Source organism: Heptranchias perlo, chromosome 3 (assembly GCF_035084215.1).
Source record: "Heptranchias perlo isolate sHepPer1 chromosome 3, sHepPer1.hap1, whole genome shotgun sequence".
NCBI classification, from domain to species: domain Eukaryota; kingdom Metazoa; phylum Chordata; class Chondrichthyes; order Hexanchiformes; family Hexanchidae; genus Heptranchias; species Heptranchias perlo.
Genome location: NC_090327.1, coordinates 60,684,302 through 60,709,896, shown reverse-complemented (window position 1 = coordinate 60,709,896; position 25,595 = coordinate 60,684,302). Strand labels below are relative to the sequence as shown.

Below are 25,595 nucleotides of genomic sequence, written 5' to 3'. Positions count from 1 at the left end.
ACCATATTGTCCCCACCACAGCCTTGGTTGAGGTGGCTAACTTGGTAGATGGGGGAAGGGAGTCAAACCTGGTAACCTTCCTGGTCTGTATGACTCAGCTATACACTGAATAAACTTGCTAAGATATCCAGGAAACCTGTGTGCTAGTCCTTAAATCATTGGCTGGATAGCACAGTCGTGTAGACGTAATCCTTTGCACTCTGCAACCAAGATTCAACTCCATTCCCAGAATAACCAGATGAAACTCTCTTCTGGCTACAAGTGAAAGGAATTAGAACAGTCTTTTAACAATTGCTAATGGTCACAGGTCCACAACTTAAAATTGCATCTAAATTGGCCATCTTATTCAGAGAAGCCACAAAACCTACTGAAAACTCTGCACAGAATGTGCTGTGATAGAAACTGTTCTTTTTGTGAAGTTATACATGTGACAAGGCAATGTTATCTTGACATTTCAGTGTGTTGTTGCCGAGTGAAGTTGACCTGCAGATTGCAGTATCCCAGATACAAATTGGTGAGATGTTGATTAGAGACCAGGCATTTGCCCACAGGAAGAGGGGTAAAATTGGGTTAGAAATTCACGCATATGTAGCTCCAACCACCTCGTTCAAGGAGATTATAGATAAGAGCCTTATAGCAGGTCGCCTGAATGTCTTCTCAATTGTAGAACTGTGCACGAGATAGAAAGAGAATAAAATGAAAAGCAGTACCCATGAGAAAATTGTTTTTTTGTCTTGGTGTAAAACGAGCTTTGCAAATTCAAGGACTGAGAAATTTCTAAAGCCTAAACCCTGTGACTGGAATAATCTAGAAACAAAAATTGCTCATGGCATAAATTTGTATAAGTGTCTCTGATATCTATACTAAGGACTGTGAACAGGTATGTATATAAAAAAAAATATTGATAGAATTGTGACTTTACTATATGTTCTTTATATATTTTACATTTTCTTTCCATAGGGGATTTTCCTCTGATCATTCAGTGTGTTTAAAAGACGTTGTTATGTGGCTGTTGGCTCAATGTGGACGACCCCAAACAGAGTGTCGACACAAATGTATGGAACTGTTTTATGAGTTAGTTCCCCTTTTGCCAGGTGTGTTTTATTTTTAAAAAGAAAAACTTACATTGTTTTATAATAAATATGCCTTTAATTTCTTTTACCTCTGCATTTTCTTTTTTAGAAAAATAACAGAAAATATTCAAGTTACATGTAACTTTGACACATTAATGAAATATTGCTGCAACATTACTGCCAGTTATACAGCTAATTTACTAAGTACAACATTTTTCCTTACTACTGTTTTTCAATTTCACTTCATTTAGTTTCAGGGCCTTCCAGGATAGATTAATTCAACTGAAAGAACTCTTTAAGCTTTTCTATTACACTCAGAAGTTTCTTTTTAAAAAGTATCAATCTCTCTCTTTTCTCACAGAAGCTTCACTGGTCTCTTTGGTCATTCATGAACCATGGCTGAGATGGCAGGTTGGTGACCTGCTAACGTGCTGTGCTGGCTACCAGGAAGCACAAAGAATGCCCTCCCTCCCGCCGCCCCCCCCCAAGTTTTCTGTTCCTGGTCTCTTCCAGGTGCCTTGTTCCCACTCAGTGCCTCTCAAAACAATGCAGCTAATACTGCAAACTCAACATGGTGGGGAATCAAACCTGCATCCCATTGGTCGTGGCATTGTGCATTGGCACTCCACAGTACCATTGTGCTGTCAGATTTTCCATTACTGTTTCACGTTGTTATGTGACTTGAAGAATAAATTGTAACCGGTATTTGCTTTTAGGAAACAAAACACCATCATCTTGGTTGGATGAAATTCTAAAGAAGAAAGATGCTTCATTTCTGGTTAATAAATTTGAGGGTGCTGGCAATGACCATGACAAATGTTCAGGAATCATTTTACATCCCACACTTAATGATCTACGAGAGCCCTTCAGTGTAAGAGCTACGCTGCAGTGGATGGATATGTTACTGGCCGCTCTAGACTGTTACAATACATTCATAGGGCTGCATATGGTCAAACCCAATGAACTTCTGGGTGAGTGTCTATGCATTTTTGCATTCAATGTACAATTTGCAATTTGCTTTATTGGATAATTAAAATATTTTTGTGCTCATCATGTGAAGGCCTACATCTGAATATTTAATCTAGCTCTTGTTTCAGATATTGAACTTGCTGTGTTTTTCCAGCATTTTCCATTTTGTCATTCTCCACTAATTCTGTTGTCTTCAGGGAAAATCACAACTATGTTTTTATTCCTGGAATCTGTGAAAATTGTCCTGTTGCAGTGTCCAACTTGCCCCTCAGACAAAACTATTGCAAGATCAAGAATTCCCAGCCACAGCATATAACATCAGCATTAGGTTGAACGTGGCAGTGAAGGATGAATCATGGGATGACTGGGAGGAGAGAAGCGGGGGAAAAGAGGGACAGTGTGAATTAAGATGATCAGGGGTAGGGGGGTGTGGGGGGAGGAAGAGGAGAAGAATGCCAGTATGAACTTTGTGGGAAGGAGGGGAATGACTGCTGGTATGAACTAGTGGAGGGCTGGGAAGAATAGTGTTGTTATGAATTGAGGAAGGAGGGAATAGTACCAGTGTGAACATGGCAAAAACATCAACTTAATATTTACATAGCATGTTTAACATAGGAAAATGTCCAAAGACGCTTCACAGGAGCGTAATAGATGAAAATGGTCACTGAGCCAAAGGAGGAGATGTTTGGAGAGCTTGATCAAAGAAGCCGATTTAAAGGAGGAGAGACTGGTGGAGAGGCAGAGAGATTTAGGGTGGGAATTACAGAGCTTAGGATCTAGATGGCTGAAGGCACAGCCGCCAATGGTGGGGCGAAGTGAGTGGGGATGCATAAGAGGCCAGAGTTGGAGGAATGCAGAGTTCTTGGAGGGTTGTAGGGCTGGAAGAGGTAAGGGCAATGGATAGGGAAGGGCAAGGGCATGGAGGGGTTTGAACACAAGGATGAGAATTTTAAAATCAAGGCATTGGTGGGCCGGGAGTCAACGTAGTCAGCGAGCACAAGGGTATTGGGGGAACGGGACTTGGTGCAAGTTTGGATATGGGCAGCAGAGTTTTGGATGAAGCCAAGTTTATGGAGGGTGGAAGCTGGAAGGCCGGCCAGGAAAGCCTTGGAATAGTCGAGTCTGGAGGGAACAAAATCATGGATGAGGGTTTCAGCAGCAGTTGGACAAAGCTACGGAGGTGGATATAGGCTGCCTTTGTGATAGAGCGCATATCGGGTCATAAGCTCGGTTCAGAGTCAAATAGGACGCCCAGGTTATGAACAGTCTGGTTCAGCCTGAGACAGTGGCCGGGGGTGGGGGGGGGGGTGGAATCACTGGCGAGGGAACGGAGTTTGTGGCGGAGGCTGACAATAATTGCTTGGGTCGACCTAATGCTTAATTGGAGGAAATTGCGGCTCATCCAGGACTGGATAGAGGACAAGGAGCCTGAAAACACAGAGGCAGTGGAGGGGTCGAGAGAGGTGGTGATGAGGTAGAGCTGCGTGTCATCAGTGTACATGTGGAAGCTGACGTGTTTTCGAATGATGTCACTGTGGGGCAGCATATAGTTGAGAAATAGGAGGAGGTCAAGGATAAATCCTTTGGGGACTTCAGAGGTAACGGTGCAGGGGCAGGAAGAGAAGCTATTGCAAGAGATTATCTGGTTATGACTGGATAGGTAAGAGTGGAACCATGCGAGGGCAGTCCCACCCAGCTGGACATCGGAGAAGTGGCATTGGAGGAGGATGGCATTGACAACCACATGAAAGATTGCAGAGAGGTTGCTGGAGGCGTGGAGAATTAACCATGAGCCAGCATAGTGATGAAGGGGACAATGATGCCAGTGTAGGGGGTAAAAAAGTGGGAAAGAAGATTAGCTCCATGAACTGGAAGGGAGATAGTGGTTAGAACCAATTTCAAAATAAATTAATAATCAGATTTAGCAACAGAAAATACAAGTACATATCCACAATGGCCTGCAATTTTTGCCCCAATTTTCCAGTTATATCCTCAAAGTTGCTGTAAATGCTGGAGCATGTCCTATCTTTCATAAACCCATGTTGTCCTAGAAGTATTGCCTTTACCCTTGAAATGCTTCATTTATTACAAACTGCGGCATTTTTCCTGTTAAAGTTGTCAGGCCAGTAAATTTATAATTCCCAGATTCATGTTTTTTGAACATTCTGCAAAGTGTCATTGGGGTATGGTGGTTGTCCACTGCAAATTTGGGTCTTTCAGTGAAATTTTGTTCTGATGATGCAACATGAGAGGGAGGGAGGGCGGGGGGGAAATGGAAATACTTGAAAAGATCAGCATAAAGCGTTGTAGTAAATCACACAGATGTTATTGCTTTCTTTGGTTCCTTGCAGGGACTAACCAGAAATCTGGCTTCATGAAAGCCATGGATTTTTTCCTGAAAAAGCTGGCAGTGCAAGACATCACAGCTGCAGAGGAGAGCTTTGTTTGTGGGATCAAGGCCATACTTTTTAGCCCAAGAGAGAGAGAAGAATACAATTACAGTAAATGTACAATCATAGTCCGGATTATGGAATTTGTAAGCATGGTCTTGGAGAGCTGTCAGCAGGATTTCTGGAAGGTAATTCAGGATTTTAACAGAATATTCTGCATACTTGCAACTTATCAGATTGGGATATATAATTATTTGTCAGTAATGCCGATGAACATTTTTTATTTGTTTGCCCCATTTTCAGTCTTTCCTGTTCCAAGAATCTGTGAGTGTTCATCTTGAGCAAGCTGCTGAATGATGCATTGGTCTCTGTTCCCTTCTTGCTTGTAGGCGAGTGCCTTACCTCTGCACATCACAACTGTGATGTATTAACTCATAAGTGTGGGGCATTGAAGTCGTGGACCTGTATCCTACTCCTCTATGGCACAGACCTGCATTTTGCTACTCTATGGCACAGCACAATGCTCACTCACTGTTTTAGTTACTGGAAAATGTTATTTATTTTCCCCTACCCTCTGGTGTACCATGTACCATCCCTAACTGTAGGATGACCTATTAGAGGGCTTGGATCAGTGAGAAACATGGAAGCAGTCAAATGTCACTCCCTCTTATTTTTCTTTCCTATCTCCTCTTGTGGGGAGCTATCTGGACTCTTCAAGACAGTTTGGCTAAGAATGAGAACTTGCTGTCTGGGGTTTTGTGATGCAGACTTGTATCCTACTCCCCTGCATAGTCCAATAGAGCTCCAGTGCACCTCACGACACAACAGCAGTCTTACTATTGAAGCACAGTACTAATTATGGTGAGATTTACATTGATACTGTAATTGAGTTTGAGATGTTTACTACAACAAATGGATGTAACTTTTGCAAAGCAGCACAATTTTTAAAGTGTATTTGAATCTGGAGCATTCATAACATTGTAAAAAATGCACTGGGACCTTTGTATGATTGGAATAATTGATTAGGTTGTCCACCTGTTCTTTATTTGAATATTCTGCCTGATGTTGCTGTGACCAAGGCTGCACTGCATTGTTAAGATATCAGTTATATTGGATCCATACAAATTAATAATTAAATCTGTTTGAATGTTAACAGTGGAATTTATCTCTTGGAAATAATCAGCAAAGAGCTTGTGCATATCAAGGTTTTCTCCTCATACTAGAACGATCACTGGGTGAAATTCTGACCTAATCAAAGTGAACGTTGCCCATTTCGGAAAATGGAGTGAATTTCTATTTTTGGCACCCACTGGCAATTAGACTATGGTATCCACCAGCATCCCTATGTGCTGCAAGGGAACAAAAATGAATAATTCCACGCCGGGTTAATCCTAGCCTTAGGAAGAGTGAAGCTCCTTCTGTTCAACTCTGATAATGCACCTTAACCCCAAACCCAGAGGAGCAACCTCTATTGGTCTACAATGTGAGAGCTTGCATTTCTCACACTAGCCTTCTTATGGCCTCTGATTTGAGGTTCTCAATCTCATGCAATTTGTGCTGTGGACTTGTGTCATCAACTAATACAAAAATTAAAACTCAAGTGAGATAATATCAACTGCAGTTCTCTTGCAAATCATAGACTATGGTACTGTTCAGATTTGATTTTCACCAGCTTCCCTACATTAGTATTTATAGAAAATTACATATATCATGGAGGAAATAAATTTAAGCAAAGATTCTCAGAATTTCAATTCATCTATATATAAATACATACAAATAAACCTGTAGAACCAAATGAGCTCATGTTTGAGTTTTCTGTTTTTGGTTGTGCAAATTGTACCTTTTTAAGAATTTTTATTGAATTTTTTTTCCCCTTTCCGTTCAGGTGCTCGAGAAAGACTTATTAAATTCCAACTTGTTCGAACTTGTAGCAACAATAGTGATTGATCCACCTGGCATTGGATTTAATATGGCAGATGTACAAGTGATGAAAAATCTGCCTGATACCTGTGTGAGGCTTTTGAAAGCGGTGGTAAGATTGCCTTATCGAGAAATGTTAGAAAGCTGCATAAGGAAAAGAATTACACCACAGAGGTAAGATGGGAAATGCTGTTGGAGTAATAATAAAATGAGAGATAACCCCTATTGTAACTGGGCTTAAAGCTCCCTAATGTATTAAAAAACTTACATTTATATAGCACCTTTTAATATAGGAAAAAGCCCCAAGGCTCTTTAGAAAAACGTAATCAGACAAAAATCAACACGAGGCAAAGAAGGAGATATTAGGAGGGGGTGATTACAATCTTGGTTAGAGAAGTGGGTTTCGAGGAGCGGAACGTGGAGAGGTTTAGGGTAGGAATTCGAGCTTTAAGGCTTAGATGCCTAAAGTGATGTGGAGATGCCGGTGATGGACTGGGGTTGACAATTGTAAACAATTTTACAACACCAAGTTATAGTCCAACAAATTTATTTTAAATTCCACAAGCTTTCGGAGGCTTCCTCCTTCCTCAGGTGAACGGTATGGAAATGACATTTTCGAATCCTTCGCATTTGAAAATCACAGAACAATGCCTGGTGATTACTGCCCGTTGCCAAGGCAATCACAGTGAGCAGACAGAAAGGTGTCACCTAAAAGGCCACCGAATATACAAACCCCCCCAAAAAAAAAGAGAGAGAGAGAAAAGGAAGACAGTCAATGACCCGTTATATTAAAAACAGATAACATTTGTTCGCTGGTGGGGTTACGTGTAGTGTGACATGAACCCAAGATCCCGGTTGAGGCTGTCCTCATGGGTGCGGAACTTGGCTATCAATTTCTGCTCGACGATTTTGCGTTGTCGTGTGTCTCGAAGGCCGCCTTGGAGTACGCTTACCCGAAGGTCGGTGGCTGAATGTCCATGACTGCTGAAGTGTTCCCCGACAGGGAGAGAACCCTCCTGTTTGGCGATTGTTGCGCGGTGTCCTTTCATCCGTTGTCGCGGCGTCTGCATGGTCTCGCCAATGTACCATGCTCTGGGGCATCCTTTCCTGCAACGTATGAGGTAGACAACGTTGGCCGAGTCACAGGAGTATGAACCGTGCACCTGGTGGGTGGTGTCCTCTCGTGTGATGGTGGTATCTGTGTCGATGATCTGGCATGTCTTGCAGAGGTTACCGTGGCAGGGTTGTGTGGTGTCGTGGACGCTGTTCTCCTGAAAGCTGGATAATTTGCTGCGAACGATGGTTTGTTTGAGGTTGGGTGGCTGTTTAAAGGCGAGTAGTGGAGGTGTGGGGATGGCCATAGCGAGGTGTTCGTCATCATTGATGACATGTTGAAGGCTGCGGAGAACATGGCGTAGTTTCTCCGCTCCGGGGAAGTACTGGACGACGAAGGGTACTCTGTTGGTTGCGTCCCGTGTTAGTCTTCTGAGGAGGTCTACGCGATTTTTCGCTGTGGCCCGTCGGAACTGTCGATCGATGAGTCGAGCATCATATCCCGTTCTTACTAGGCTAAAGGCATGGCTGCCAATAGTGGGGTGAAAGGAGTGGGGGAATGCGTAGGAGGCCAGTGTTGGAGGAACGCAGAGTTCTCGGAGAGTTGTAGAGCTGGTGAAAGTTAGAGATAGGGAGGGGCGAGACCATGCAGGGATTTGAAGACAAGAATGAGAATTTTAAATTCGAGGTGTAAATCAATCAGTGGTCAGTGTAGGTCAGCAAGCATGGGGCGATGGGTGAGCGGGACTTGATGCGAGTTAGGATACGGGTAGCAAAATTTTGGATGAGCTCAAGTTTATGAAGCGTTGCGGATGGAAGCCAACTAGGAGAGCATTGAAATAGTCGAATCTGGATGTGACAGAGGGATGGATGAGAGTTTCAGCAGTAGATAGGCTGAGGCAGGGGTTAAGATGGGTGATGTTACGGAGGTGGAAGTAGGCAGTCATTGTGATAGAGAGGATATGGGGTCGGAAGCTCAGCTTGGCGTCAAATCGGATGCCAAAGTTGTGAACAGTCTGGTTCATCCTGTGACAGTGGCCAGGGACTGGGGATGAAATTAGTGGCAAGGGCACAGATTTTCCTAGGTTTTATCCTTGATTTGTAGTGCATTAGCTTATTTCAGCCAGGCCAGTGATGACCTGGGTTAGAAAGTGAGAAAAAGCAGCCAGGGTTCCCACCACTGTTCAGTATGCACTGCCCACTGATTTGTTTTGCAAGCCTCATCAGGATATCTGGAAAAGGAAAACTAATGAGGGAGGGAAATCCTTCTTAAGTTACTCTAGTGCATTGTCTGGTGAGTTGACTGAGGAGCTCCATGAGCATCATCTATGGAAATGTTTGCACCCTTCAAAGGGTGGTATGGATCTGGGGAGAAAGATGAGGAGAAAATGCACAAAAGAAATTTCGAAAAGGTAGTATTGTAGGGTTAAAAAATATATGTTTATAATAAATGCTGGAAATACATAGCAACTCCATTATCATGTGGAAAAATAGCTTAACATTTCAGGTTGAGATCTTGCATCGGAACTCTCTTAACGAAGGTGCTGGCCCAATGTTAACCCATCTTTTCTGATTTCAGGTGATAACTGACTGTGTGGTTCCAGCACTTTGTTTTTACTTCAAATTTCCAGCATTTTCATGTGTTTTTATTTATCATTTATGTTTTAATATGTGCGGCAGCATTGAAGATCTGTGCAGTGTGGATCTATACAGTCGGACAGATCATGCAAAATTAAGTTCCATCCTGTTGGCATGCAAACAACTCCACAAGGCCGAACTTCTCAACTCTGTATTGCAGTGCCAGGTATTGTTCATATGTCACAAGGTCACCAGTACAGTGCGAATCTCACACATCTGTGAGAAATTTACTTGTATAGTATCTAAATAATTCCTGAGTATGCTGCAGAAGATGGGAACAAATTGTATTTATTACTGAACCAGTGCTTAACCATGGAATTTCACACAATGTAACCAAATGTAGTTGGAAAAGCTTGTTCAGATTTGGATGGAGAGTACTTTTCTTGCAGGGAATATGATTTTTTTAAAAGGTTGGTGCCAGTGTAATGAGGTTAGAGGGATTTTGTCCACCATTTTTTCCACTATGGGGTTGGGGGTAAAATATTAGCATGGATTGAGGTTTGGTTAACGGACAGAAAACAGAGAGTAGGGATAAACGGGTCATTTTCAGGTTGGCAGGCTGTAACTAGTGGGGTGCCACAAGGATTAGTGCTGGAGCCTCAGCTATTTACAATCTATATTAATGACTTGGATGAAGGGACCAAGTGTAATGTATCCAAGTTTGCTGACGATACAAAGCTAGGTGGGAAAGTAAGCTATGAGGAGGACACAGAGTCTGTGAAGGGATAAAGACAGGTTAAGTGAGTGGGCAAGAAGGTGGCAGATGGAGTCTAATGTGGGGAAATGCGAGGCTATTCATGTTGGTAGGAAGAATAGAAGAACAGAATATTTTATTAAATGGTGAGAAACTATTAAATGTTGGTGATCAGAGGGATTTGGGTGTCCTTGTACACGAAACACTGAAAGTTAACATGCAACTACAGCAAGCAATTAGGAAGGCAAATGGTATGTTGGCCCTTATTGCAAGGAGGTTGGAGTTCAAGAGTAAGGGAGTCTTACTACAATTGTATGAGGATTTGGTGACCCCACACCTGGAGTACTGTGCACAGTTTTGGTCTCCTTTCCTAAGAAAGGATATACTTGCTTCAGAGGCAATGCAATGAAGGTTCATTAGATTGATTCCTGGGATGAGAGGGTTGTCTTATTAGGAGAGATTGAGTAGAATGGGCCTATTTTCTCTGGTGTTTAGAAAAATGAGAGGTGATCTCATTGAAACATGTAAGATTCTGAGGGGGCTTGACAGGGTAGATGCTGAGAGGCTGTTTCCCCTGGCTGGAGAGTCTAGATCTAGAGGGCATAGTCTCAGGATAAGGGGTCGGCCATTTAGGACAGATGAGAAATTTCTTCACTCAGAGGGTTGGGAACCTTTGGAATTCTCTACCCCAGAGGGCTGTGGATTGTGCAGTCGTTGAGTATATTCAATTCTGAGATCGATAGATTTTTGGGCTCTAAGGGAATCAAGGGATGTGGGGACCTGGTGGGAAAGTGGTGTTGAGGTAGAAGATCAGCCATGATCTTATTAAATGGCAGAGCAGGCTTGAGTGGCCGTATGGCCTACTCCTGCTACTATTTATGTTCTTATCTTATTGAGCATTGACACACAGTTCTGAAGCGCCAGCTCCCATTTAAATAAGGAGAATCAGCCTGAGATATACAAGGACTGCTCCCCATAATCAGTGTGGTTCCGAAAACAAATGAGACTTGAAGTAGTGAATCCTCAGGAGGGCAAACAATGTCACTAAAATCAAGGTAGTGCCTAATAGGAGAAGGAAATGAGAGATACAAGCCCGTTTAACTTGGGGCGGCAGTCGTCCCAATCTTCACAGCGTGAGGCCTGGGAGATTTTAACTCCCGGGCCTCATCTCCGTCTTCGGCCCAAAACTGGTGGGGGACGTCAGCTGGCTGGTGGGCAGGAGGGGAAAGTCGGGCGGCAAGATGCCACCACCAGGGGCTGCAGGAACTTGTTAAATGGTTGGGTAGGTGTTTGGGAGGGCCTCGTGGAGGAGCACTGTTGCTCCTCAGGGCCCACAGAGAAAGTTTTTTTCTAAAAAAAAGGAAAAACATTTTTGGGCTCTTCTGGCCCAGGCTCCTCTTCCTGCAAGGTTGGCTTGGCAGGGAAGCCACAAAAGCTTCCCTGTGTAGGCCTCTGGTTAAAATGGCAGTTGATGTCATTGGAGCCCAATCAACATATTTAAAGAAGGGCCCCACCAGCTTTCGGCAGGTGTCCCTCTCGCCTGCTCAGAAGAGCAGGTTAAAATCGGAACCTGCAGGAAGGCAGCGGATCTCTGCGGGTAAGTCCCATGGGCGATTTTAACTGCCCGCCTACCGGGCTGGCAGGCAGTTAGAATCACCCCTGCTATCTTTTTTATTGCAGAAAGTACTATCCCTAGCCTTTGACAAGTTTCATCACAATAAATGTTTTCCAATCTATGTAAAAAAAAATACTTTTAAAATGTCCCTTTTCCCGAGAATAGCACTGTTCCTCCACTATGTAATTGCAGTTAATATCTTAAATAAAAACATAATAAATAAATTAAGTAAATGTCAATGGAAAAATTGCACCAATAAATTTTGTATGTGAGCGAACAAAATCAAAATTGTACAGATGAAAGATTTGAATCTGAGGGTTATTTAAAAGCTATTTAATTTTGCATTGTGCTCACTGGATTTTTACAATGCACTGCTTTTACAAATTGCAAAATACTCCTTAATATTCCTATGAGAAAATGGCAAAAAGGATTAAACTGCAGTAAAATGATCTTAAAACAGAAAACAAAAGATGATTGAACCAGGACCCTTTTGATATAAAATATCCTCTGGTTGGTATGGTTGTTACATCTTTAATCCATTGCTGTCGAGGCTACCTCAGGCATTGTCGACTCTCCTCGTCTCTTCTTGCTCCCCACAGATCTGGAGCCTTCATAACCCAACACAAGGCACGATCACAACATAAACCACTCTGAAACTAGCTGAATGAGAATGACATTAAATGAAATGCTTGCACTTGCCCATCTCTCCTCCCACTAAGGGAGGAGTCACCCAGTTGAAGCTATGCATGTGTCACAGAGAAAAGTTGAATGTTGACTGCAGCTTGCACTTCCATCCTGAATAGTAATGGCAAAGCAGGTTGCATTTCTTCACCTTCAACAAGAGTAGCAGTGGGGAAGGGGGGAATACATCTAAAAAGAAACTAATGAGAGAAAAAATAAAAATGGCTACCAAACAAATTCTGACATTTACATGCACTTAAAAATAAAAACAGATTTTCATCTTCAACCTCTGTATGCAGATGTATAGCTTGTTAGGTTGAACTATTTTCCAAAGTGGGGGTGAGATCATATGTACATTAAGTTGTCCAAAAAAATGCTAATCTGTGATGTACTGAAAATATTTTGACTGATCTTCATAATTTGCAACCTCTTGAGCTTATGAGGTTAAGATCACTAAATGAATATTTTACACGTCAAAGGACTTTCTGCCCAGGGTCTATAAATGAAAGTTGCCCCTCATGTAGATCATTTGGCTAATGTGCACGTAAGAACACAAGATAATTATGGATGAGGAAGGCCATTTGGCCCATCTTTCTTCATCCATCCAGAGAGATCCTAACGTTTGCCCTGTTGTTAAATGATTGGAGGGTTTTTGCCTACACTATTCTATCTGGAATTTTATTTTACATGTTGATCACTATTTTTGTGAAGAAGACGTTCCTGAAATCAGTCCCAAAAATACCTTTTACTCGTTTGAACCTGTGTCTCCGAATTCTTTCTCCGCAGTTTAATCATGTACAACTCTAAAAGATCACCTCGGGTGCCTCCTTTCTAGGTTGATAAGCTTAAGTTTCACCCGTCCTTTTTCATAACTCAGACCCCTGATACTTTTTTTTTATTCGTTCATGGGATGTGGGCGTCGCTGACGAGGCCAGCATTTATTGCCCATCCCTAATTGCCCTCGAGAAGGTGGTGGTGAGCCGCCTTCTTGAACCGCTGCAGTCCGTGTGGTGACGGTTCTCCCACAGTGCTGTTAGGAAGGGAGTTCCAGGATTTTGACCCAGCGACAATGAAGGAACGGCGATATATTTCCAAGTCGGGTTGGTGTGTGACTTGGAGGGGAACGTGCAGGTGGTGGTGTTCCCATGCGCCTGCTGCTCTTGTCCTTCTAGGTGGTAGAGGTCGCGGGTTTGGGAGGTGCTGTCAAAGAAGCCTTGGTGAGTTGCTGCAGTGCATCCTGTGGATGGTGCACACTGCAGCCACAGTGCGCCGGTGGTGAAGGGAGTGAATGTTTAGGGTGGTGGATGGGGTGCCAATCAAGCGGGCTGCTTTATCTTGGATGGTGTCGAGCTTCTTGAGTGTTGTTGGAGCTGCACTCATCCAGGCAAGTGGAGAGTATTCCATCACACTCCTGACTTGTGCCTTGTAGATGGTGGAAAGGCTTTGGGGAGTCAGGAGGTGAGTCACTTGCCGCAGAATACCCAGCCTCTGACCTGCTCTCGTAGCCACAGTATTTATATGGCTGGTCCAGTTCAGTTTCTGGTCAATGGTGACCCCCAGGATGTTGATGGTGGGGGATTCAGCGATGGTAATGCCGTTGAATGTCAAGGGAAGGTGGTTAGACTCTCTCTTGTTGGAGATGGTCATTGCCTGGCACTTATCTGGCGCGAATGTTACTTGCCACTTATGAGCCCAAGCCTGGATGTTGTCCAGGTCTTGCTGCATGCGGGCTCGGACTGCTTCATTATCTGAGGGGTTGCGAATGGAACTGAACACTGTGCAGTCATCAGCGAACATCCCCATTTCTGACCTTATGATGGAGGGAAGGTCATTGATGAAGCAGCTGAAGATGGTTGGGCCTAGGACACTGCCCTGAGGAACTCCTGCAGCAATGCCCTGGGGCTGAGATGATTGGCCTCCAACAACCACTACCATCTTCCTTTGTGCCAGGTATGACTCCAGCCACTGGAGAGTTTTCCCCCTGATTCCCATGGACTTCAATTTTACTAGGGCTCCTTGGTGCCACACTCTGTCAAATGCTGCCTTGATGTCAAGGGCAGTCACTCTCACCTCACCTCTGGAATTCAGCTCTTTTGTCCATGTTTGGACCAAGGCTGTAATGAGGTCTGGAGCCGAGTGGTCCTGGCGGAACCCAAACTGAGCATCGGTGAGCAGGTTATTGGTGAGTAAGTGCCGCTTGATAGCACTGTCGACAACACCTTCCATCACTTTGCTGATGATTGAGAGTAGACTGATGGGGCGGTAATTGGCCGGATTGGATTTGTCCTGCTTTTTTTTGTGGACAGGACATACCTGGGCAATTTTCCACATTGTCGGGTAGATGCCAGTGTTGTAGCTGTACTGAAACAGCTTGGCTAGAGGCGCAGCTAGTTCTGGAGCACAAGTCTTCAGCACTACAGCTGGGATGTTGTCGGGGCCCATAGCCTTTGCTGTATCCAGTGCACTCAGCCGTTTCTTGATATCACGTGGAGTGAATCGAATTGGCCGAAGACTGGCTTCCGTGATGGTGGGGATATCGGGAGGAGGCTGAGATGGATCATCCACTTGGCACTTCTGGCTGAAGATGGTTGCAAACGCTTCAGACTTGTCTTTTGCACTCACGTGCTGGACTCCACCATCATTGAGAATGGGGATGTTTGCAGAGCCTCCTCCTCCCGTTAGTTGTTTAATTGTCCACCACCATTCACGACTGGATGTGGCAGGACTGCAGAGCTTTGATCTGATCCGTTGGTTGTGGAATCGCTTAGCTCTGTCTATAGCATGTTGCTTCTGCTGTTTAGCATGCATGTAGTCCTGAGTTGTAGCTTCACCAGGTTGGTACCTCATTTTTAGGTACGCCTGGTGCTGCTCCTGGCATGCTCTTCTGCACTCCTCATTGAACCAGGGTTGATCCCCTGGCTTGTTGGTAATGGTAGAGTGAGGAATATGCCGGGCCATGAGGTTACAGATTGTGGTGGAATACAATTCTGCTGCTGCTGATGGCCCACAGCGCCTCATGGATGCCCAGTTTTGTGCTGCTAGATCTGATCTGAATCTATCCCATTTAGCACGGTGGTAGTGCCACACAACACGTTGGATGGTGTCCTCAGTGCGAAGACTTGGGATCAACCCTATGGTTCTTCTCTGCACTGCCTCCAGTGCTTGAATATCTCTCTTGTCTCTTAGTGGCCAGAACTGGACACAGTATTCAAGGTGCAGTCTGACCAGAACACCATAAATTTGGTCATTGTGTCCTCTCACTTACATCCTCCTGTTTTGGCTATGTAGTTCAACATCCTATTGGCTTTGTTTGCTTGCTGCTCTCCATTGGTTGGACATGTTTAGCATTGAATCTAATAAGACCACTAGATCTCTTTAAGCCACATCCTGAGCTATTTCAACACCATTCAAAAAGCATGTATGTCATCTCCTCTCTATGTGTAGCACTTTACACTTGTCTGCATTAAAATTCATCTGTCATTGTTCTGCACCCTTCAGTATCTTCAACTCATTCTGTAATTTATGAGTTGCCTTTTCTGATTCGACTGCCCCTCCTAATTTAGTATCATCTGCAAATTTGATCATCTCACATTGAGACTCTGAATCCAGATTATTTATGTAAATTAGAAACAGTGATCCCAGCACCAAGCCCTGAGGCACCCCACTCAGTACTTCCCCCTCCCTCCCCACTCTAACAGAACTGCTCTAAAGAGTACTTGTGATTTTCTACCCTTCAGCCAGTTTCATATCTGTTTCCAGGGTTTACCCTCAATCCTTGTGCCATTGAGTTTAACTAATAGCCTTTCATATGGAATTTTATCAAAAGCCTTTTGGAAGTCGAAGTACGCCACGTTATCTTACCTTGGGTTGTCACTTCCTCAAAGAAGTCAAGAAAGTTTGTGAGACAGGATCTCCCTCTTCTGAAACAATGCTGACTGCTGTTAACTAGATTTTGTTGTACAGATGATCCCCAAGTTTACTCCTAAGTGATTCCATTTTTATGTGAAATGGAAGTATTGGGTCTGTAGTTGCCTATGTCTGTTTTGTCACCCATTTTGAGCATGAACACCACATTAGCCAACTGGCACCCCCCTTGTGATTCCCTCATAATGACTGTGCCTCACAAATCTCCTCCTTCGGCTTTGTGATCACTCTGGGATAAAATACCATCTATCTATGAGGATTAATTTGTTTTGATCCCATTTAGCCTGTCAAAGGCTTCCATCTCGTGCACAACGAAGACATTAGAAGTGCTAACGGACCAATGAATGCACTTTTGGCCCTCATGAATGTCTGTATGGCTTCAGATTTCAATGGTACATTCTGCGTGTGTTTTTTTTCAATAAAAAATTTTGTCCAAGAATATGACCAAGTTTTATGTGCTTATCCAGATCGTTTGGTTAATTTGCCATTTACACATGGGTCTGGTCGCTAATGTTTTAAATGCTGTTATTTATTACAGACTGGGAGTCTTAGCTTGCCACTGAATTCAAAGCTTTTATCAACTGTCTACAAAGGAATTGCACCTGGGGATGAGAGGAAATCGCTTCCATCAATAGACATCAGCAGTAAGATGTTAGCAGATGGACTATTACAACTGTCATTTTCCCTCGGTGGGCAGGTTAGTGAATGTGCTGTGATAAATAAAAATTTGATGGGCCTTGTGATTCCACTTTCATTATATTGCTCAAGAATTGACCTGTCCATTAAACGACTGTTTGTAATTGTAAAATGGAATATTTTGTTCATGGTGTATTATTTTTCTTATATTTTCCAGGTTAAAATAGATTCTTGAAAATAACTACCCAGGCCTGCACATTTTACGACACCAGAGTATTCAGTCCTATAGCCAAACTGGCTGTGATGAGACTGAATATTCTTAAATAGAAACAGAAAATGCTGACCTATTGAGTGTTTCCAATGTTTTTTGTTTCTATTGCATATTTCCAGCATCTGCAGTATTTTGGTTTTGTCTAAGTTATTCTTAATATGGTAATTCATACCTTGTTTATTTGTTTTGTTCTCTGGCTATTGGAGTTAGTCACAGAATGCTCGCTTTTTTCCAATGGCCATTCATAGAACAAAACAAACTAACAAAGTTTTGAATCACCATATTAAAAACACTCAGTCACATCACATCACTGGAATATTTTTGTGTTGGGATCACTATGCAGTTTTAGTTTATTGGTTATTGGTGATGGTACTTTTCTTGTGTTGGTTATCATTATGTAGTTTTATTTTGATTATCATTGGATGTAATTTTCATGTGTAGAATATATCTGAATGTAGACTTATTGTAATTATAAAACTGTAGTTTTATTGTGTTGGCTTTCACTGTTTGTAATGTTATTGTGCTGAGTACCACTAGTTTTATTGTATTAGGCATCATTGTATGAAGTTTTGTGTTAGGTATCATGTAGTTTTGTTGTGCTGAGTATCACTGCATCTAGTTTTATTGTGTTGTTAGATATCACTCTACGTAGTTTCATTATCTTGTTTTTATCGGATTCTTTCATTAAGTTATATCTTGATTGCTAATGGGGACAAACCTATTATTGAATTTTCTAATGTATTTACTGTGAAGGGGAAGCATTGAGAATTTTAGTGACGACATATGCAGTATTTTGATGTATACTCGCAACTCCATGTTTGAAACCCTCCAACCAGGTTTCCACTCCTGTCACAGTACTGAAACAGCCCTTATCAAAGTCACAAATGACATCCTATGTGGTAAACTATCCCTCCTGATCCTTCTCAACCTCTCTGCAGCCTTTGACACGGTTGACCATACCATCCTCCTCCAACACCTCTCCTCCGTCATCCAGCTGGGTGGGACTGCACTTGCCTGGTTCCATTCTTATCTATCCAGTCGTAGCCGGAGAATCACCTGCTGTGGTTTCTCTTCCTGCTCCTGTACCATTACCTCTGGAGTCCCTCAAGGATCTCTCCATGGCCTCCACCTATTTCTCGTCTACATGCTGCCCCTTGGTGACATAATTCAAAAACAAGACGTCAGGTTCCACGTGTGTGCTGACGACACCCAGCTCGACCTCAGCGTCACCTCTCTTGACCGTGCCACTGTGTCTGATTTGTCATGCTGCTTGTCTGACATCCAGTATTGCATGAGCAGAAATTTCCTCCGACTGAATATTGGGAAGACCGAAGCCATTGTCTTCGGTCCCCGCCATAAACTCCGTTCCTGGCCACTGTCTGAGGCTGAACCAGACCCATTCGCAGCCTCGGTATCCTGTTTGACCCTGAGCTGAGCTTCCGACCCTATATCCTCTCCATCACCAAGACCGCCTACTTCCACCTCCGTAACATCGCCCATCTCCATCCCTGCCTCAGCACATCGGCTGCTGAAACTCCCATGCTTTTGTTACCTCTAGACTCAACTATTCTAATGCTCTCCTGGCCGGCCTTCCACCTTGCAACCTCCGTAAACTTGAGCTCATCCAAAACTCTATTACCTGTATCCTAACTTGCACCAAGTCCCGTTCACCCATCACCCCTGTGCTCGCTGACTTACACTGGCTCCCAATCCGGCAACACCTCGATTTTTAAAATTCTCATGCTTGTTTTCAAGTCCCTCCATGGCCTCACCCCTCCTTATCTCTAACCTTTTCCAGTCCTACAATCCTCCGAGATCTCTGCGCTCCTCCAATTCTTGCCTCTTGCCCATCCCTGATTTTAATCACTCTACCATTGTCGGCCGTACCTTCAGCTGCCTCGGTCCTAAGCTCTGGAATTCCCTCTCTAAACCTCTCCACCCCTCTACCCCTCTCTCCTCCTTTAAAACTCTCCTTGAAACCTACCTCTTTGACCAAGCTTTTGGTCACTTGTCCTAATATCTCCTTGTGTGGCTCGGTGTCAAATTTTGTTTGATAACAGTCCTATGAAATGCCTTCGAACATTTTATGACTTTAAAGGGGCTACGTAAATGCAAGTTGTTGTTGTTGTTGTTGTATAAGATCAATTTGGATTCGAATATGATTTCTGACTCAAGTTTTTAATATTGCTGGGCAATTAAGTTGTAACCACCTGAATATACTCTTTTTTTCTTGATCCCTGTAGTGTGAGGAGCTGGTCTCCATGCTATTGAACACAGTGGAGCTGTGTGTGCCACTGTCGGGGACATCCCAGAGAAACTTCATCAGTTTTTCCCATGGTGAATACTTCTACAGTTTGTTTCCTGAAACCATTAATGGTGAATTGCTTAGAAATCTTAATTCTGCAGTGGCCCAATTAATGAGATCAGCAAGAGAAAACTCTAAAATGGTAAGCATTATTCAGATTACAGCTGGGTACAGAAGATTATTTTGTGTACATTATTAACTGTTGGTGCCAATAATTAAGTAAGGAATTCTATTTTTAGTATACCAGCAGATATCCTGTGGCGTTTTTCACTGTTGGTCGGAGGATACTGTCTTATAACAGTTGGGATGTGATACCATGTAATGCCCAATGTATATATATGATACTATAATATATAGTACCGATGAGGTATTTTGAAGTGTAGCACTGTTGTAACATAGGATGAGGATGTTGGATGAGGTTGACGCTAATCAGTATTTATTTGTTCCAAACCATGATAGCTCCTGTTTTCAACAATTTCCACCTATCCAACTAATGCAGATCAGAGTCTTGATTTTAAAAATGGCTTTTTCTATAAATTCTTTATGGTACTGTTTTTTAAAAAAAAGTGTTTTCCTATGCACAGCCCAGACAAACTACTTACAACAGCTAAGGTATGTTTATGTTGTCTCATACCATAGGATCTGTGATGAGGCCCAGTATAGTAGCTCACAGAAGTAAACAAAGTGAAATTGGGATGTATGAATTAATTTTATGGTAATTTATTGCTGTATGTATGTGTATATACAATGTCAGTTTAAAAAAAAACTCAAGGTTATGGAGAGAGGTGTGCAGAGTGTAATTTATAGATTACGTGGATGCCATAAGATGTTCAGCTATTCCACAAGCATCTACAATGTTCATTCCTTTCTCCTTTTTATAGGTGAGCATTGTTTTGAATGGAATGCTTGACCAAAGTTTCAGAGACCATACTGTACGCAAAAAGCAGGGTATTCTCCTGGTCAACGCTGTACTTACAAACTGGGCAAAACTTGAGTCATGGTGGTCAAATGGGTCCAACCCTGAGAGCAAGATGGCTGTCTTGACACTCCTATCCAAAGTACTGCAGGTATATTGTGTTTGCCAACAGTCTGTATGCCTGAGAAGTGTAAAGTAATGCAATCAACATATGAAATATTAAAACCCTATGGCAGGGTGTCGTATCTTCAGAAGAATATTATTGTTTTGGACAGGGTTTTGAGGGTGACGAGAACATTCCTAGTTATTAGAAGAAAATTGAGAGAAGACATGATACAGGTCTTGTTTGTTTGTTATAAAATAAATGCATCAATATTGGGCATGATTATATTTTGCATTGTTTAATGCATAACCAGTCTATAATTGTACAGTGAATCAGGCTTTTCTAAAGAGTTCTGCAGGCAACAATTTTCAAGAAAAGGTACTCAGTTCCTACAGTATTAGATAATCAATATTTACTGTTGCCACATTTTTCTTGATCATAATCAATGAACATACAATCAACCAAGGATTGGCACAATTGCAGTGGTTAACTCATCACTCATGTAAGTAAATGGAAACATTAACTTACTAGTTGATCTCCCATGGTATTGCATACAGGGAATGAAGGTGAACTACACTCTTGTCAAGCGTGGTTAAAGGGCAGGTGATAATTGGGCCCCACAGGAGGGGAGAAAGGGGACAAGGCCTTGGTGAGACCACACCTGGAGTATTGTGTGCAGTTTTGGCCTCCTTACCTAAGAAAGGATATACTTGCCATAGAGGGAGTTCAGCGAAGGTTTACCAGACTGATTCCTGGGATGGCAGGACTGTCATATGAGGAGAGGTTGGGTTGACTCGGCCTGTATTCACTCGAGTTTAGAAGAATGAGAGGGGATCTCATTAAAACATAAAATTCTGACAGGGCTAGACAGACTGGTTGGAGGGAGGATGTTTCCCCTGGCTGGGGGGTCCAGAATGAGGGGTCACAGTCTCAGGATATGGGGTAGGACATTTAGGACTGAGATGAGGAGAAATTTCTTCCCTCAGAGGGTGGTGAACCTGTGGAATTCACTACCACAGAAGGCTGTGAAGGCCAAGTCACTGAATATATTTAAGAAGGAACTAAATAGATTTCTAGACACAAAAGGCATCAAGGGGTATGGGGAGAGAGCAGGAAAATGGTATTGAGAGAGAGGATCAGCCATGATTATATTCAATGGCGGAGCAGGCTCGAAGGGCCGAATGGCCTACTCCTGCTCCTATTTTCTATGTTTCTATGTAAGGGTAAGAAGGAGAGGATATGGAGATGGAGGAACAGGGGAATACAGGGAAGGAGTACAGAAAACTCTCCACCTCTCTCTCTTCCTTTAAGACCTGCCTTAAAATCCACCTCTTTGCCAAGTTTTTGATCAGCCTTCATGATTTCTCCTACTTTGGCTTGGTGTCCATTTTTGTTTGATGACACCTCTGTGATTTGGGATTTTTTCTATCTTAAAGGTACTATATAAATATAAGTTGTTGTTATGAATCTGAGTTCTGAATAGGATTCAGATTGGTTTTTCTAATTGCTTCACTACTGATCCAAACTCAAACAAATAAATTAAATATTTCTTCATTGCTTTTCTGTGAACTTGTTACTCTGACCAGATAAAAGGGTTCTTTGGAAGAAGAATCTTCCAATCAGGTTATGGAATAGATCTATATAATGTGCACATAGTTTTGCTAATTTGAGTGTGCTTTCTTTCAGATTGATTCCTCAGTTTCTTTCGGCAATAGTCATGAGGCATTTTCGATGGTATTCCATACTTATACCACTATATTGACGGACTCGACGTTACCTTTAAACTTGAAGGTATTTCTTTCAATTTTTTGGGAAAAGCCAAGTAAATAGTATGTGATATCGAAGAATTTTGATCTTTTATTTAACAATTTGAGGGTATGAAATCCCTTTTTTTTTCTCTCTGCAGTCCGGATCTCGAAGTGTCACTCACCACCCATCGACAGTCAAAAGGTGCTTGGGTGCCTGTTCCTGTTAACCGGCATCTATCTGCCTGTGCTGCTTTTCAGCTAGCTAATAAGAATGGGCTGGATCATGCTGGAGTGGGGCATCTCACGGCGTACGCCGTTAGACTTTTTCCTGCATCCTTCAGCTCAAAAATGTTTTGCGCCTTAACTCGCTGGAAGTGTGAGCTGATAACAGCGTGGCGAGGGCAACAGGACTCTGGGACCTTACTGAATGGCGGGACCAACAGTGTATCTCCTTAACCAATGGGATTTAAGGATTGAGAAATAAAAAGAGGAATGACTGAGAAGGAAATAGGGTGAATTAGAGTGGGTGAATTGGAGTCAAATCAGGTATAGAAAGAGAAATAAAGAGAGGGAAAGAAAGATTGGATTAAGAGAAAAAAGACAAAGCAAAAGTAAGAAAAAAAAATTAAAAATTTAAAAAATCTCCAAAAACAATTTACCACCTGAAGGAATGAGACACCACAGTTTAAATTGTTCACTTTCTGGGCCAGAGAGATTGATTGGCAGTCATTAACAATTATCACGTCATTAAAAGGGCACTTGTGCTATTAATTACTCGACTTAACTTTCCATGGTGAGTTTAATGGGCAATTAATGTGCAAATCCAGTAAGTTATTAAAAGTAACGGGCAGGCTAAGGGCAAGATACAGTTTGTGCAAAGCAAACAGTGGAGCAGCGTAAATCGACCAGCAAGTTGTGGAGATTCGCAAGTCACAGCGTATTTCTTAATCCCCTGAACTTGCTGGCCGATCTGCACATAAATAACAGTATGCGTTGTTCACACGCTGTTTTTTTTCAGCAAGTTCCTGCCCAATGACTCAGTGACTCTTCGCCCTCTTTTTTTCCTCCTCAGTTCTCTTCTCCCATGGAGATATGGAGGTTTTCTGCTTGTTAGTGGATGTAATATATTTGGATTTTCAAAAGGCATTTGATAAGGTGCCACATAAAAGGTTACGTAAGATAAGGGCTCATGGGGTTGGGGGTAACATCAACATGGATAGAGGATTGGTTAATGGACAGAAAACAGAGTAGGGATAAACGGGTCATTTTCAGGTCGGCAGGCTGTAACTAATGGGGTGCCGCAAGGATCGGTGCTTGGGCCTCAGCTATTTACAATCTATATTAAAGACTTGGATGGAGGGACCGAGTGTAATGTATCCAAGTTTATTGACTATACAAAGCTAGGTAGGAAAGTAAGCTATGAGAAGGACACAGAGTCTGCAAAGGTTTAAAGACCGGTTAAGTGAGTGGGCAAGAAGGTGGCAGATGGAGTATAATGTGAGGAAATGTGAGGCTATTGACTTTGGCAGGAAGAATAGAAAAACAGAATATTTTTTAAATGGTGAGAAACTATTAAATGTTGGTGTCCAGAGAGACTTGGGTGTCCAGGTACAAGAAACACACAAAGTTAGCATGCAGGTACAGCAGGCAATTAGGAAGGCATATGGCATATTGGCCTTTATTGTAAGGGGGTTGGAGTACAAGAGTAAGGAAGTCTTGCTGCAATTGTACAGGGCTTTGGTGTGACCTCACCTGAAGTACTGCGTACAGTTTTGGTCTCCTTACCTAAGGAAGAATATACTTGCCTTCGAGGCGGTGCAACAAAGGTTCACTAGATTGATTCCTGGGACGAAATGGTTGTCCTATGAGGAGAGGTCGAGTAGAATGGACCTATACTCTCTGTAGTTTAGAAGAATGAGAGGCGATCTCATTGAAACATATAAGATTCTGAGGGGGCTTGACGGGGTAGATGCTGAGAGGTTGTTTCCCATGGCTGCAGAGTCTAGAACTAGGGGGCATAGTCTCAGGACAAGGAGTCAGCCTTTTAAGACTGAGATGAGGAGGAATTTCTTCACCTGAGGGTTGCGAATCTTTGGACTTCTCTATCCCAGAGGGCTGTGGATGCTTAGTTGTTGAGTATATTCAAGGCTGAGATAGATTGATTTTTGGACTCAAGGTGAATCAAGGGATATGGGGATCGGACAGGGAAGTGGAGATGAGGTTGAAGATCAGCCATGGTCTCATTGTATGGCGGAGCAGGCTTCAGGGGCTGTCTGGCCTACCCCAGCTCCTATTTCTTATGTTAGCTTCCCACGACAGCACGACTGGACAAATCAAGACTTTAAAACAGATAGCATTGTGGAGATAGGAAGTTCAACTGGAGTTAAGCAAACTGCAAATTAAGAGAGATGAGGATCAGTAGTGGGGGAAGTGCTCGGAGGAAAACAGTAAACCAAATTTTATACCAATGCTAGGGGTATTACAAATAAAATGGAGAAATTAGAAGCACAAATCCAGTTAGCGGGATATGTATGGTAGACCTGCCTAAACTTGGGTAATTTTGAGAGCTAGAACTACCACCATATGAGATATTTAGAAATAATAGGGAAAATAGGGCAAGAGAAATTAGGAACATAGGAACAGGAGTAGGCCATTCAGGCCCTCATGCCTGCTCTGCCATTTGATAAGGTCATGGCTGATCTGTGATCTAACTCCACATACCTGCCTTTGGCCCATATCCCTTAATACCTTTGGTTGCCAAAAAGCTATCTCAGATTTAAATTTAGCAATTGAGCTAGTATCAATTATGAAGTGTTTGATAGCGTAGGTAGGGAGAAACTGTTTCCCACTGGCGGGAGGGTCAATAACCAGACGACACAGATATAAGATAATTGGCAAAAGAACCGGGGGGGCAGATGAATTTTTTTTTTTTATGCAGCGAGTTGTTATCGTCTAGAATGCACTGCCTGAAAAGGTGGTGGAAGCAGATTCAGTAGTAACTTTCAAAAGGGAATTGGATAATGATTTGAAAACAAAATAATTGGCAGGGTTACGAGGAAAGAGCAGGGTTGTGGGACCAATTGGATAGCTCTTTCTATGCTGCAAGATTCTATGAAAGGAGTGGTTGTCAGTATTAACAGAAGATAGCCATGGTGGTAGAAAGAAGGGATTTAAAGGCCTTTCAGCAGGTGGGTAGAACTAACGAACAAGAAAGGATATTAAACGCTAGTGAAAGTATTTTATAGACTTTCCGAATGTCATGACCTAACAGAACATTGTTTGTATATGCAGTCAGAGAACCCGCCAAGAAGAAAAATGTAATAATGGGAGATTTTAACTTGCATGCAGATTGGGAGAGAGATAGCAGTACAAGTAGAAAGAGAAATTGATTTATTGAATGTGTGCAAGACAGCTTCCTAAAGTGGCTTGTTTTAAAGCCAAGAAAGAAGCAAATAACTGATGTAATGATTAATGGGCAGAAATAGTTAGTGCTCTAGTAGTAAAGTACTATTTTGGAAATAGTAATCATATGATTGAATTCACTTGCAGACATGAAGGGAAGAAAGGAAGGTCATAAACCAGGGTTTTGGACTTGAAGATTAACTTTGGAAGAGATAACTAAGGAATTAATAATAACATGGTGGGAGAAATTGTTAGTT

At 42.6% G+C, this 25,595-nt stretch overlaps 1 protein-coding gene across 2 annotated transcripts in view; it reads left to right on the top strand.

Moving 5' to 3' along the window:
• Positions 1-25,595, top strand: part of prkdc (protein kinase, DNA-activated, catalytic subunit) — a 253,759-nt gene that overhangs the window by 66,708 nt on the left and 161,456 nt on the right. For both annotated transcript variants that reach the window (XM_067979911.1, XM_067979910.1), the window contains exons 30-38: positions 961-1,094; positions 1,790-2,044; positions 4,394-4,620; positions 6,318-6,526; positions 9,086-9,209; positions 16,496-16,654; positions 19,108-19,311; positions 20,051-20,236; positions 21,875-21,979. In XM_067979911.1, coding sequence (XP_067836012.1) covers positions 961-1,094; positions 1,790-2,044; positions 4,394-4,620; positions 6,318-6,526; positions 9,086-9,209; positions 16,496-16,654; positions 19,108-19,311; positions 20,051-20,236; positions 21,875-21,979 — 1,603 coding nt within the window. The remainder of the gene's footprint in view (positions 1-960; positions 1,095-1,789; positions 2,045-4,393; positions 4,621-6,317; positions 6,527-9,085; positions 9,210-16,495; positions 16,655-19,107; positions 19,312-20,050; positions 20,237-21,874; positions 21,980-25,595) is intronic.